Source organism: Rhinolophus sinicus, linkage group LG06 (assembly GCF_036562045.2).
Source record: "Rhinolophus sinicus isolate RSC01 linkage group LG06, ASM3656204v1, whole genome shotgun sequence".
NCBI classification, from domain to species: Eukaryota; Metazoa; Chordata; class Mammalia; order Chiroptera; family Rhinolophidae; genus Rhinolophus; species Rhinolophus sinicus.
In genome coordinates, this window is record NC_133756.1 from 122,287,446 (window position 1) to 122,302,479 (window position 15,034).

At 36.8% G+C, this 15,034-nt stretch overlaps 1 protein-coding gene across 2 annotated transcripts; it reads right to left on the minus strand.

The window, feature by feature from the left end:
- Nucleotides 1-2,058: 2,058 nt before the first annotated feature.
- LOC109436936 (olfactory receptor 52H1) lies at nucleotides 2,059-5,113 on the minus strand. Of its 2 annotated transcripts, XM_074337137.1 has the most exons (2): nucleotides 4,182-5,113; nucleotides 2,059-2,080 (listed from the first exon to the last, which is right to left on the minus strand). In XM_074337137.1, exons 1-2 carry the CDS (start codon nucleotides 5,102-5,104, stop codon nucleotides 2,059-2,061), a joined length of 945 nt encoding a protein of 314 aa, XP_074193238.1. In that variant the 5' UTR covers nucleotides 5,105-5,113. The 2 variants fall into 2 exon arrangements, with proteins under 2 accessions (XP_074193238.1, XP_019571376.2); XM_019715817.2 differs by lacking the exon at nucleotides 2,059-2,080 and having other exon boundaries at nucleotides 4,088-5,113.
- Nucleotides 5,114-15,034: the final 9,921 nt, after the last annotated feature.

A 15,034-nucleotide genomic window follows, 5' to 3' on the forward strand; every position in this document is an offset into this window, starting at 1 on the left:
TCTAAAGTGTACTTCTGATTATGTCATTCCTTCGCTAAAATCTCATTTTGTTCTCATCTCAGAGCCTTGGCACTTGCTATGTCCCCCACTTTTATTTATCTTTATCTAGATCGTTGTATGGTTGTCACACTTTTATTATTTGGGACTCAATACATTGAAACATTATTGTAAGTTTTTTATTTATAAGTTTATTATACATATTATATAACTTTATTAGAAGATATATATGTGTATATATATATATATCAATTGATAAAATACATTACTATGGGAAGACTGTTAGATCTGCCTTTTGGTATTGTGAGGAGTTCTGGAAGCCCAGATCTCCAGTTATATCTAAGAGGCTCTTAACCCACTACTCTAACAGCCAGGTCAATTTACCTGAGTATGGCAAATCCAGTCTCTCTTGGCTAATTTGTTTGTTTCTCTCTCATCCATAAATATGTTCCCTTCCTGTTGGACCCAAAAAAACAGGTAATTCCATTTTCAATGGCTATCTTTTTACATCTCACATTGCAAGACTATTGAAAATGTCAGTCAAATGCATGCCAGTGTTTTGTTTGGTGTACTTTAAGTCGAGTTTTCTTGGGCCAGTACTTTTATAGGAAGAGTAGATATGTTTAAGTCATGGAAATTTCCAATTCTTACCTTTGGTGTACTCTGTCCCCTTATAGAGACATCTGTCGTTCTTTGACTATTAATTGTACAGAAAAGAACTTGCTATAGGCAACTTGAATGAGTTTTATATGAACATGTAGTTCATACATAGGTGATATAGAACTTAAAGCTTAATGTTGCCATAACCTGGGCTAATAAAAATACTATTCTGGTGAATCTGTTAATGATTTCCACTAGACTAAAATAGGAACATACTCTGGTGCCCCTGCCCTCTGTATTTATAATTCATACCCTAAAAATTGAACTACACTCCTCACCTTTCACCCCCACTTAAACAATAGCAACAAACCAACTATTGTTTTATGTGCAAATATTACGGTTGTATTAGCGTGATCTAGAATTGATGCCTTAACAGGCAGCTGGCCCTGCTGTCAAGTATTGTCATACAGAAGTACAAGTCAACTATTTCAAAATGGAAGTCCCCACAATTGAACTACTACCACTATGTAACAATGTGTTTAACTAGAAATCATGTTATTCTTTTTTTAAATGATCAAGGTGGAAATGTCCTTATGCTTGTTTTAATATTTCATACATGTTCATTTTGGTCCCTATCAATTATTTGAACTCCCGTTTAGAGATTTCCCACAGCCTGGAATCAGGACTCTTTAGCTCATGAAAATGTATTTTATTGATTTGTTTCTAATTGGAGTTGACTTTGCCTTTCCTTCAGGCAGTTGAAAAGGTTGGGTTTTCCTTGGTCAAAGAGGCTGCCCACCTACTGAGGATTGAAGTATATGTGAATGGGCAATATAGAATGCCTACTGATTCTAGTGACTTTGCCCCCACCGCCCCAAATCTATTATAAACCCCATAACAAAAACAATACATTTATGAATATAAATAGAATTTGGACTTTGTTGACATCTTGCTTAAAATTCTTATGGTTTCCCATTGTTCTCAGAATATTAAACAAATTCCTTAAAATGATCCATATTTTTCCATCTTCTGCATTCTCACCTTTGTCATTCCTTCTATCTAGAAACACCCCACCCCATCAGTTTTCAGTTCCTTTAATGCACCAAGCGTTTTTTCGGCTCTGTGTCTTTACATGTGCTAGCCCCTCTACTTTTCTTTTCCTTTTTTTCCTTTTATTTTTTTTTTTTCAAATAAATACACTGGAATTTATTCATCCATAAGTGTTTACTTTTCCTTTTTCCGACTTTATTGAGGCATAATTGACAAATAAAATTGTATATATTTAAATTGTACAACATGATGATTTGATATAGATACACATTATGACAATCAAGCTAATTAGCACATCTAGCACATCACATAGTTACTTTGTTTTGGTGGTGAGAACACTTAAAGTCTATTCTCTTAGGAAATTTCAAGTATACAATATAGTATTATTAACTATAGTCATCATGCTGTACATTAGATCTTATTCATGGTATAACTTAAAAAAAAGTTTGTACCCTTTGACCAACATTTCCCTATGCACCCCCACCTCAGTCCAGCCCCTGGCAACAACTATTCTACTCTTTGTTTCTATGTTTGCGGTTTTTTTCCCTTCAGATTCCACATATAAGTGATACCTCATAGTATTTGTCTCTCTCTGTCTGGCTTATTTCACTTAGTCTGATGCCCTTCATCCATGTTATCACAAATGGCCGGATTTTGTTATTTCTCATGGCTTAATAATATTCCATTGTGTATATATATCACAATCTGATTGCCTAGAGTCCACTCAGTACTCTGAATGCTCTAGAATCTTGACTAAACCAGACTTGAGATTAGCATTATATTGGCTCCTCACAGAATTTTTAACTTTTATTGAATTGAAATTTAGAGTAATCTACTGTTCTATACTGGAATAAGGGACTGAAGAGTCCCATGAAATTATAGATGCTATAAGAATGTGATTAATTGCATTAATGGCACATTTTCTCTAAGAGCTCTCTGAAGATATCTCTGTTCTTCGTATCAGGAATTATATTACTTCTCTGAAGAACTGACTGGCTTCTAATTTATAGGTCCTGTGAATTATGTAAATAAATCATGCTTAAATCTCACATAGACTAGAGCTGAATTCTTAACCCATGTGTAATAAAAGAATAAGAATTCACGGTAGGTGGAAAGCATATTAGCTTTGTCTGATTTTTTTTTAATCTTTTATCTGTTTTTCTTTTTACCTCTACTTTCTCTTCTACTTATACTTCATAGTATTTTTATTTAAGGTGTTCAAAATATATCCAATAATTATGGAAACAGCCTGCATTGCTGTTATCACACAATAAAAGAATATATACTTGTACATGAGTCTTTGAGTCCAAAGAACATATAAGGGATTCCTATGTTGTGAGTTATCTAGTGACATGTGAATGGGGTGATAGCATGGGGGTGGAAAAGCAATCTAGAAGTAGAGAGACCATGTGGAACTCTGGTGTTTTGATTCAGATGAAAAGTGATGAGTGTGTGGACAGTTGTGTTAAGGACTGGTAAATCCAAAGGTTGTTTAGAAAGAAGCAACAGGCTTTAAGAAAATACTAAATATGGGAGGAAATCAGACATCAATTGTCATCAGTACCTGGCAAACAGAAAAAAATAGTCATTCTTTGACTGATTTAGTGACCGAATGACTCATTATGACCAAGTTAGACATACTGGATTTGAAAAAAGTCATGAATTATATAAATAGAGATACACTTTTTGGAATGAAACTATATCTCTGTTGAAATACAAGAATGAAGAAGAGAGTTTGGAACACCAATGTTTCCAACTGGTCAAGTTTCAAACTTACATCTTAGTCTGTACCTGCCTTTCCATTTTATTGACCATAGAAATTTATCTTCCTCTGTTTATTCCTTCCTAGGGGAATCTACCCACCCATGTCTCATTTGGCTTTCTCAAGATTGATTGAAAAATGAGTTTTGGGTTTCATCTTTGTCCTCCTCCTTTGTCCAAGATAAAAACCTGCACCCTTAATTTGACAATTTCATGATTATTTGTCATTCATTCATTTTATAAACATTGCTTATGCACCTAGTACATGCCAGGACCTATACTTGATACTGTCTAGAAATGAATTGGAGTAACCAAACTAAAAATCCAGAACATCACAGAGTCATAACAGTAGAAATTCCTTGCTCTGCTATAACATATAAACTACTATGATGTATAAATCTGAAAAAAAATTCTTATTCCTTAGAAACATCTTTATAATGAAAAAGAGATGCTGATCATTTTATTGTTTTTCAGTAAAAATTTTGTAAGTATCTTAGAGTAATCATACAAATTGCAAAATTTTAGTTTCCAGAAACTTTCAAAAATTATTTCCTAGATTCATAATTTATATTTTTTGCAACAGTAATGACTGAGTAGACTTCAGCCTAAAATGTCAAAGAAAGCAAAAGCATGGGTCTAATTAATAAGGAATTTTTTCATGTCTCTTTTCTCTGGCGCCATTGGCTACAGGGTCAGTCTTTACCATTTACTAAGAATTTGCCCCTGTCTCCCAGACTTCAAGCATAAATTACTGGGACCCCTTCGGAAAGAGCAGAAGAATGACTTTGTCCTGAATCTGCTTGGTCTTTACTCCATAGACAATAGGGTTGAGTGCTGGTGGGATGATTACATAGAGGTTGGCAAACATAATGTGAAAGGTATGAGAGACATTTTGCCCAAAGCGATGTGCAAGAATGGAGAAGAATGCTGGTATATAGAACATGAGGATGACACAGACATGGGAACCACAGGTGCGAAGGGCCTTCTTTCGGGCATCTCGGGAGGGGAGGTGAAAGATAGCACAGAGGATGAGGGTGTAGGAGACAGCAATTAGGATCACATCTATAATGACTGTCATGATGGGAACACAAAACCCATACCATATATTGATGGCGATATCAGCACAGGCAAGCCGAGCAACACCTATATGCTCACAGTATGTATGAGGGATGATATGTGTCCTGCAAAAGGGTAGACGATTTACAAGGAAAACACATGGAACAATAACACAGAAACTTCTGAAGGAAATTCCCACAGCAGTTTTGACAATGGTCCTGGGGGTCAGAATAGTGGTGTATCTCAAGGGTAAGCAGATGGCCACGTAGCGATCAAATGCCATGGCCAGCAGTATAGCTGAATCCAGGACAAAGCTGTAGTGTAAAAAGAATAATTGGGTAAGGCAGCCAGGAAAACTGATTTTCTGGGGACCAAACCAGAGGATAGTAAGGGTTTTAGGGACACATGTGGTAGATAATATGAGGTCAGTCATGGCCAGCATGGAAAGGAAAACGAACATGGGTGCATGAAGACTGTGCTCCACTACAATAAGGTAGAGAAGCATACTATTACCGACAATGGCCACAAGGTAGATGAAGCAGAAGGGGATGCTGATCCAGATGTGGTACTGCTCAAGTCCAGGGATGCCCAAAAGTGTGAAGGCATCTGTGTTGGAGCCACTCAGGTTGTAAATGGCCATTGAGGTCTGATGAATAGCTTCTGTATCCTAAAAACAAATTGTGTATAGAGAACATGAGAAAAATGCTTGGTAATTCTTCCTCCACCCTCTCTTTAGGGCCAGCTCTCCTCCTCTTTCCTGTCGGCCAAGAAAGACCCTCCCATTGCTATTAAGATGAGCAAGATGCTCACCTTGCTCATCTCCTTAAGAAAGATTCCCCAGACCCGATACTCCTGGTACTAATCACTGAGTCACTCTGGAATCTTCTTCAAACTGCATAAAATGCTGTTCCCATTTTAATGATTGAGTTTTCCCTTGGTCAATGTAAGTTGTTGCTGTATGGATATGAGCATAGAGAAAAACAACCTAACCACATGCAGAGATAGAAAGAAATAAGAAAAATGGGACCCAATTGGGAAAACAAGGAGATAACTAATAATTCCAGATGTCTACTATGTGCTAGACTCCTATAAAGTATTATATTATTTAGAACAATCTTCTAAGATATGTATTTTTATCTGACTCATTTTTTTTTACAGAAACTGAAACTCTGAGAGATAATCTTACCTAGGGTCTCATCTTTAGTAACTGGCAAAGCCTAGATCATTAGATTCCATGGCCAATACTCAGATGCTACTGTCCCACCCCAGATGACTACCTCAGCTTACTGTGACATGCCAAGGATTGAGAAGAGGCAGGGGATATAGAGAAGGGTGTAAGGAAAACTATAACACTGGAACTATAATTTGTCCAGCACACAAACCCATTACAATGATTTTCCTGATAAACTTGACACTATAGAGCCTTGGTATTTGCAGACCAGGATGTTCTCTGAGACTGTGAAGTGTGATCCCTCACCATGAAGGACAATATGAGACAGGATATGCAGCTCAGCCTCTAGCCCACACTTAGGATTTAATGAGGAAGTTAGTTTGAGTGTGTTTTTGATAATTACAGAGGTGACCTCTAGTGGAAGAAATATAAAACTTATATATTCTAAATTGTGGGTCAAGATAAAAGCAAATAGGCAACCTCTATAACAAAAATTAATCATTTTTGAGAACCTTTAATGTACTCCACAAATCTAAAGCTTTTTACATGAAACCACTACTATAATACTCTTAACCCTGTGAGATACGTAAGAATATTATCCATATTTTAAAAATGTAGAAACTGAAGCAGAGAGAAGTTAAGTAAGTTGCCAAAGGCCACACAATGAGGAAATGGTAGAGCTGGGGATTAAACCCAAGAAGTCTTTTCTTACACTCCTATGCACATAACCAAAATTCTCTATATAGTATCTGACACATCGTATGCGCATATACATGCTATCTGGATAGCAAGTGATATAAAATTAAGTCACATAAAGAAAACACGGAAAACTGAAAGCGTAAATCAAATTAGTAGCATAAAATCAAGCATATCACTTAAGATCATAAACATACATTGTTTGAGCGTCTCTATTTAAAAGCATAGGTATCAATGAACTCTTTTAAAAAAAAATATTTTGCTCACATGAGAAAGACCTAAAACAAAATGACCCAAAAAGGATAAAACAAAAAGGATAGACAAGTGTACTTCAGACAGATTTAAATACAAAGGAAGCAAGTCTAGCAAAGTAAAAATCAGAAAAAGAAAAATTAAATTAAAAAAATTAAATGAAGCAAAAGTGCTTTATACTATTAAAAGGAACACTCGTTAATGACCGTGTCAAGTCATATTGCCTACAGATATTCCTTCTTAGCACCCTTATTTTAAATAATGTTCCTTAACAACAACAATCTGCTTATTTACCTACTTTTCCTCCTTTTAAAATTATTTTCCAGGGCTGGGCCCGGTGGCTCAGGTGGTTAGAGCTCCATGCTCCTAACTCCGAAGGCTGCTGGTTCTTTCTATTCTATGTCTCTTAAATCCTGATATTCCTCAAGGCTCTAGCTGAAGTCTCCTTTTCTTCTCTCCATACTTTTCCTGATCTATATCATCAATTCCTAAGACCCCAATTAATAGCCATACTTTGACATCTCCCAATTCTTTACCTCTTATTTAGATCTTTCAAAACACACATATCAAACTGCACCCTGGATATCGTCTTTTGGATAGTTCATAGGCACCTCATATTTAATTTAAAAAAAAATTATAATTAAAACCCATTATATTTCTTCACAAACCTGATGTTCTTTACTATGTCTAATATTTCAGAGACTATCAATACCATCCACTGAAAGATCCAAAGCAGAAATTTGAAATTGATCATTTATAACTTCCTCTTTATAAACCCCCATGTGCAATCAATTACACTGATCCAATCTTTTTTTAATCAAAACAGAAAAAAGTCCTTAATATAGGTAACAAGATCTCCACAATCTGGTTTGGCTACCTTTTCAGCCTTCTTTTTACACTCCAGGAATGTTGGCCAGACAAAAAAAAAATCCCCAATTTTCTAAAAATGTTTATGTTAAGAGCAATTACCATATAAAAAAAGATCATGGTAAATTCTTCTACCACTTCATTTCCAGGGTTCCAACTATAACATTTAGTTATTTTTTTCTTAAATTTTGACCTAGTATCTACTGAGATTCATATTTTTTCTCTGAAGATAAACTGAAATGAAGCCAGAGATAGTGGAAGCCCAGGTGATGAAGAATGACACCACCCAGTCCCAAGGTTGAGCTATCATACTGCCAAGTGTTCAGAGTTGTCCCATGCAATGAGTTGTCATGCATCATTATTGCACTTCTCTGAACAATGGTTGTTATAGAGAAATAAAAGTCTAAACAGATAATGTGTGCTATTCTACATAAAGGTAAGGTAACGTGTTTCTTCAGTGTCAAAGTCTCCTGACTACGAGACAATGCACATACTTCCTCCCTTGACTTTAGGACAACTATTCTCATCCCTACTCCTGTCTCCAAACAAGGTCAAGTTCTATTCATCATTCAAGTCTCAACTAATCTCCTTTTCATTCAGCTTAAATATGACTTCCTTGGGAATAGTCCTCCTGATCTCTCTCTGTTAGAAAATTCTATTTCCAAATTGTGTTTTCTATTTTTTGAAATTCAGCATGCTTGCAACTATAATGCTTGTTTAATATTTATTTTCTCTGCCAGACTGTAATCTGTAAAAAGGCAAAGATCATGTCAATTTTATTAGTTTTGTCTTTTTATTGTTGTTTCCATAATACTTTCAAAGTCCACACAATAATGGTACTTAACAGGTGCTCAAAAAATATTTCTGGAATTGAATATCACTAATAAGTCAAGACAAAAATAATATTTTCATTGTCTCTGAAAATATATTTGAAATCATTAAATATTATTTCCTTTACTGTGTAAGTAAAGGAAAATAAACTTTTGCAAACTGGCAGCCAATAATAATCCAAATAATGATGCTAAAGGCATTTCCATTAACAATAAAAAAATATCATGAGTATTAATATTGCTCAATAGGTTCTATCCAGAGAAATAAGGACTGCTTATTTTTGCCCAACACTTTTGTCTCAGCTTAGGTGAAAATTCTTCCACAAAACATTTTCTTAACCCCCAAAATATTTCCTTTTATTCACACCCACAGAACTATGTACTTAGGGAAGCACTTATCATAATTTATTGCACTTTCTGCCTATCTTCTATTCTTGAGTGTAAACTATTAATTTTCATATTAATAGTTTTATCTCTTAATTCTAGCTCAGTTTCTATAAAACACTTAAGTTTTATTGAATAAATAAATAATGCATAAATCATTGCATACAAACTTCTATTTGATATGGGACCTTTGTACTTTTTCCACCACACTTCTCCCCACTTCACTTCTATTCATTCTTCTGTTTACTCTATGTTCCATTAAAGTGCAGTTTATGATTGAATGGCTAAAATAATAAATGAATAAATTAAAACACAGCCACACATACACAGCACACTCACACATATACCCAGACATGTGGAATCATAGGCAAAGTCTGCAGAAAGTCACATCATTGTTACTGCTGAAAAACCTGGATTTTTAGAGTCAAGTGTCTTGGATTTGTAGTTGATCTGTGCCTCTTTTTTCATTATACCAAACAAATTATTTGATCTCTCTAAAATACCTGTTTCATCATAGAATTTTTGTGGGGATTACATGAGAAAAGTCCTCAATTCAGTGACTGGAAATGTTAAACTCTCAATACATAGCAGCTATTTGTAATATCACTATTATTATAAACATATGCAAATACACAGAGATGGCAGAAAACCAGAAATGACAGAAGGTTTTAATCACAAGGAAACCAGAGAGTTCAACCCTGCTCTTCTGGATCCAAGCTCTCAGACCATTTGGATTTGGCTGTTGAATTGTGTCCTTGAGACAGCTCACTTCTACTTGTTCCCTTCTGCCCCATTTATTCATCTTAATTCCAACCCCTAAGACTTTAAAATCTGACCCCCAGGCCTACAGATTCTATTTCGTGGGGAAAGCTGGATTGAGTCCATCCCATCTTTTATTAACCTCACCTTGTGGCTCCTCGTAGGTCCTCTGTTTGTCTTTCAGTTAGCCTCCACCAGGATCTGGGCCTGAGTTCTGCCCTTGGCTTCCAGCCTTGCAGCCTTGCCAGCCTTGCCCAACATCTAATCTCCAAAGTCCAGCCCTTGGTGAGGGCCAAGGGATGAACAGAAACAGCACCCTCAAGTGGCCAATCCTCTTATTCATCTTCCTGGACTACGGAGAGGGCACTCAAACTTGTGGTGGCCCTGAGAAACCATAGCCACAGATCCAATCAGTGAGCTGTGGACTGCACAGTGAGGCACATCCCAGGGCTCTAGCTCTTGAGGTTTTGAGGTCCCAAAGGTTGGGGTGGACTGAATCCCTGCAATATCAGGTCTTCTAGGACAGGCAGTATCTTTTGCAAGCAGAGTCCTCCAGGGCTTTTGAAATGGAAAACTTCTCTCCACTGCTGCTAAAGCCATCTACAGTGACATCTCTGTGTGTTTATTTGGGTGAGAGAGAGGACTTGCATGTCTTCGTGTCTCTGTGGGTTATTTGGTTTATGTTATAAATATTCAATAATTTTTGTAAATACATATAATGGCTACTCTAGTGTGAAAATACAAATGGATCTATGGAAGGAGGGGCACATTTTCTACTTTCTGAATCAAGCCTGAAAAGGGAATGCCCTGGTTATCACAAATAGGTCATATTGATCAAATACTTGAACTTTCATATAAAACTCCTTACAGATACACTTGCCAGTCCTATAGATTCAGACTGCAAACTATCTTTAGAACCACTTTCCTCCTTTAGTCGTCATCTTTATTTCCTTGTCACTTCTGCTTTTGGGCCCATGCAGTATTCAATTCATTGAGGAAGACATACATTAGTGAAATAATCAATAGATCATTTGGGTAAAAATAATCACTACCTTTATAACTGTTTTGTAAATTTAATGTGTCAAGAAAGTAAATAACATAGGTATCTGATCAGGCCTGGGGGAGATAGAAAAAAGATTCTTTCAAAAGATATTTGAGGGGGTGGACGGGTGGCTCAGTTGGTTAGAGCATGAGCTCTGGGCAACGGGGCTGCAGGTTCGATTCCCACATGAGCCAGTGAACTGTGCCCTCCACAACTAGAATGAAGTCAATGAGCTGCTGCTCAGCTCCCGGTGACCAGATGGCTCACTTGATTGGAGCACAAACTCTCAACCGCAATGTTGCCCGTTCAACTCCTCATCTCCCACAAGGGATGGTGCGCTGCGCCCCCTGCAACTAACAACAGCAACTGAACCTGGAGCTGAGCTGCGCCCTCCACAACTAAGACTGAAAGGACAATGACTTGACTTGGGGAAAAGTCCTGCAAGTACACACTGTTCCCCAACAAAGTCCTGTTCCCCTTCCCCAATAAAATATTAAAAAAAAAAAAAAAAAGATATTTGACAGACAAAGTTAATTTTAACTAAAAGCTAATAAAATCAATAATGTTTATTGGGCTCTTAAATGTGTCAATTAGAGGGCCAAATCCTTTAAAAACATTATCAAATTTAGTTCTTATTCCCTGCCAATGCAATAGATCCCCTTATTGTTTTCATATTACAGGTGAGAAAAATGATACATAAAAAGTTTATCTAAATTGTTCAGCTATTAAGTGGAGAATTTTCTAACTACCGTAGGTAGTCTGACTCCTGAACCCTATTTCTATATCACTTTATACTATATTATCTCCAATAGGCTACGGAAAGGGGAGAACATTCCAGACACAGAGAAAAGTATGTGCAAAGGGCCTTAGGCAAGATGGAGGAAGATATGAATGTAAGCATCTTAGAAGCAGGTATTTTGTTTTTCACTTGTGACTCATACTTAAAAAAAAAAAAAGAGGTATAAAAAGTTATGGATAATGGAAACTCCTGTTAGTACATAAATAGCCTTTTTTAGTATGTAAATAGATAGTCTTAAGGAACTATTTTAAAAGATGACATAGCGCTTAACAGCACATTCTCTGCCCCAGTTTGCCATTCATTCCTTTATGCGTACATCCAAGCACCATGTGTGGAAGCAGTTTGCAGGAAAGCACAGAAGAGGAGAAGGGGAAATGGCTTGAGGCCAGACACGGACTACTGGCTGCAATTACCAACTGCACCAGGCCTCCTGTGTACATGGAGGTCTTACCTATCTCATAAGGCATGAGGATGGATTGTGATGTTGTATGTAAAGCACTTTGCACATTGTTTGGGACATTACATGACAGTCAATCTTTTTAATTTTATTTTATTATAATTACTGTGTAACAGGTGCTCTGGATACAGATATGGCTAAGGCAACTTTTACTGTCCTCAAGGAGATCACAGATTTGTGGGGAAAACACACACAGCAGCAGGCAATTTCAGTACAGAGTGACAAGAAATATGATCTAAAAAACACAGGGAGCTGTAAGGACAGGAAGGAGGATGCTGATATAATTAGGAAAGAGCAAAAGGATGGCCAAGAAAGCTGTGTTTTAAAGGAAAAATAGGAGTTTTCAAGGCAGAGAGAATATTACTTCAAACATGAAGAAGGTAATGAGAACATAGTGAGAATTGGCAAACTGTCTGCACCTTGATGTGCAGACTGGAAACTGGATGTAGATGAGGCTGCGAAGAGGGAAAGGGGGAGATCAGAAGAGTTTGGGGAGGTAAGCAGGCACTGTACCTTGTGCTTTGAAACTTGGATCTTATTCTAAAGGCTAAAGGATGAAGGGGCTGATGGAAGGTTTCACTCAGGAATGTGACAAAATGAAACTGACATATGGTAAAGTTCAATATGGTTGTCATGTGGACTTGCTATTGGAATGCAGTGAGATGTACCTGGAGTGATGCTTTAGAGACAGCAAAATTATTTTGAGAACTTTCATTGTAGTGCAGGCAGAGATGATGTGGAACTAGGTATGCAGAAAGGATGCAGGAATGAATTAAATAATGTTCCTTCCAGAACTGGGACAAGGGAAAGCCTAGTGAGATGCCCAGGATGCAAAATTAATGAAGCATTGCGTCTCAGGGTCTTAAGTGCTCTAGGCACCTCTATGGGGTTCACTGGTCAGTACACACACAATCAAGGTGTTACTAGCCATTCAACAGAAAAGGAATTAAGTATTTTCTTAATTTGTTTCTATCAGCAGTTTAGCTGGAGGCAGGACCAGGCACCAAGTCCCAGAGGTCACCCCCTTGGGACTTTCCAAGAGCAATAAATGATCCCAGGCTCATTCTGCCTTCTGTGCAGTGGGGAGAGTCCCCCTGCTGAGGTTGAGGGAATGGATGGTGGTGCGTGAACTAGGCTACACAGGTAGCAGGCGGAACAGTTTTGGGGAACTTAGACACACAGACGCGTAGCAGTTACGTTAATGGTATAAACTGCAAGGAGCCATTCCTTTGTCTATGGACTAGCCACATGGTCAGGAGGCAAAGTGAGTAACTTTTTCAGAGTATACTTTTTTTGAGTACCCTACCCCATGCTTCTCATTCTCTGGATCTACATTTCTCCCCTGATCCCCTGGCAGCAATTTTTCCAGCCCTGTAGGCTCAGCCTTCTTGTGCTCTTTCCCAGGAATAATGCCCACTCCTGTACCTTGCTCCCTGAGCCTCCCCCAGGGACACTTTGCAGCTGTGATGATCCCATTCTGGTTTCCTATTCAGGTAAACATGTATGGTGAGAACTCCAGCAGTTTGGGGACTTGTAATAGGGTCTATTTCAGGAGAGTGCTCTAATCTTTTAAGTCATTTTAAGTCATGGTAGGAATCCAGATCTGAGATGTGCCTGAGTGGGTGGTCCGGGGAAAGGGAGCTCTTGATAGGTTAAGGAAGTTAGGGATTCTACGGGTTCTTCTCAAATCTTATTCTCTTGGGGTGGCTAAATCCTGACTTTAATTTCCTAGTTGCCCATGAAGTCTGGGCTCACACATACAACTTCTTCCAGTTTAAAAGCTTGAGACACCACATCAGAAATATTATTTTGCTCAGCAAGTTTATCTTTGTAAGTATGGAAAATGCTCTAGCTTTTAACTTTAAATAACATTAGGAATATGTCTTAATATGAAGTAAAGAACAACTATATATTTTTCCATACACACCTCTATTCTTTGGTAAACGTAACCCCCTATTCTTTGCCATGCCAGCTTCTGGCACCAAAGAAGACTTGACGTGCTCATAATCAAGACCAGACTTCTCAGTATAGTTTTAAAAGTCAGGATAACTCCAGATGCTTCATGAATCTGGAGAAAATTAGATTACTATGGATTAGAGGGGATATTGGCTAAATTCATTGAAGGGTTGAAGATAGTGAATTAAATAACTTCTAATGAAAGTATTCATTTTTAGCCCTCAATTTAATAAAAAAATGAACATCATATTGTCATATGTTTGACAGTAATAAAATAATATCACAATTTTTCCATATGGTAAAAAACTTAAAATTATCAGATAAAATTAAATGTATCATTAGTTCACTATCCAGATATAACAATAGGTATATCTCGATGTTTTCTCTACCAGACATCTTATCTATGCAAATACATATTTATAAATAATTGTTATTGTTCCACAATGACACTAAGCACAAACATTTTTGCAATCTTTTTAATTTAATAATAAATGGTAAATTTTAAATAGCATTTATTTGTTAAATCAAAGTAATTATGCTCTTTGTGTATGTTGATCTTTCCTGATATAGAATAAAAAGGATGTTTTGTTTGTTAATGAGAAAATTAATTTCTTTTTTGATAAAGATTATTTATTAATTTTTAGTCTATTTAAAATGAACTCCTTTTTCCCTTTTATGCACATGTTCATGTCTCTGTACATATGATAGGTAATCGGTAGATGCTTGGGTAATCAATAAACCAATAGTTGATTAGATAAATGTGTGTGCTAGATAGCAGAATTGTTGCTTAGTTCAACAAAACACTTTTTGTTTCTATTCATTTTTTATATTGTTTATAAAAATTTATAATTTTCTTCCTTGTCTTAAAATGTTTAGTCAGAGAATACAATAGATTATTACAGGTTTTAAAATTTTGTAAGACCATCATTTTAAGTTTATGTTAATTGTGTGAGAAAATAGTACCAGCCTCAGGATTTTCCTTGGAAGCATCTTTTTAAAATTCTTTGATCCCGAGTGACCGGTTAGCTCAGTTGGTTGGAACATGGTGCTGATAGCACCAAGGTTGCCGGTTTGATCCCCACATGGGCCACTGTGAGCTGCGCCCTCAAAAAAAAAATCCTTTGATCCCACTTTGAATCTTCGGAATCCTTCTCTCCAAAGTAGATTACTACACACATCTGGGTCCACACTTAACACCTCTGAATAGGTAGGAACTCATTAACTGGAATTTGACATAGCAGATCTAATCCCATTGCGAGTTAAATAAATAAATGCTAGTTGATTGTGACAGGCCAGCTCTCTAACTTTCTTCCTCCTTACAGATAAGTGATAAAAGTTTTATACCATAATTTCAGGC

Bases quoted from the DNA above. Each gene is read 5' to 3' on its own strand.
- LOC109436936 (XM_019715817.2), bottom strand. From the start codon at position 5,104: ATGGCCATTTACAACCTGAGTGGCTCCAACACAGATGCCTTCACACTT.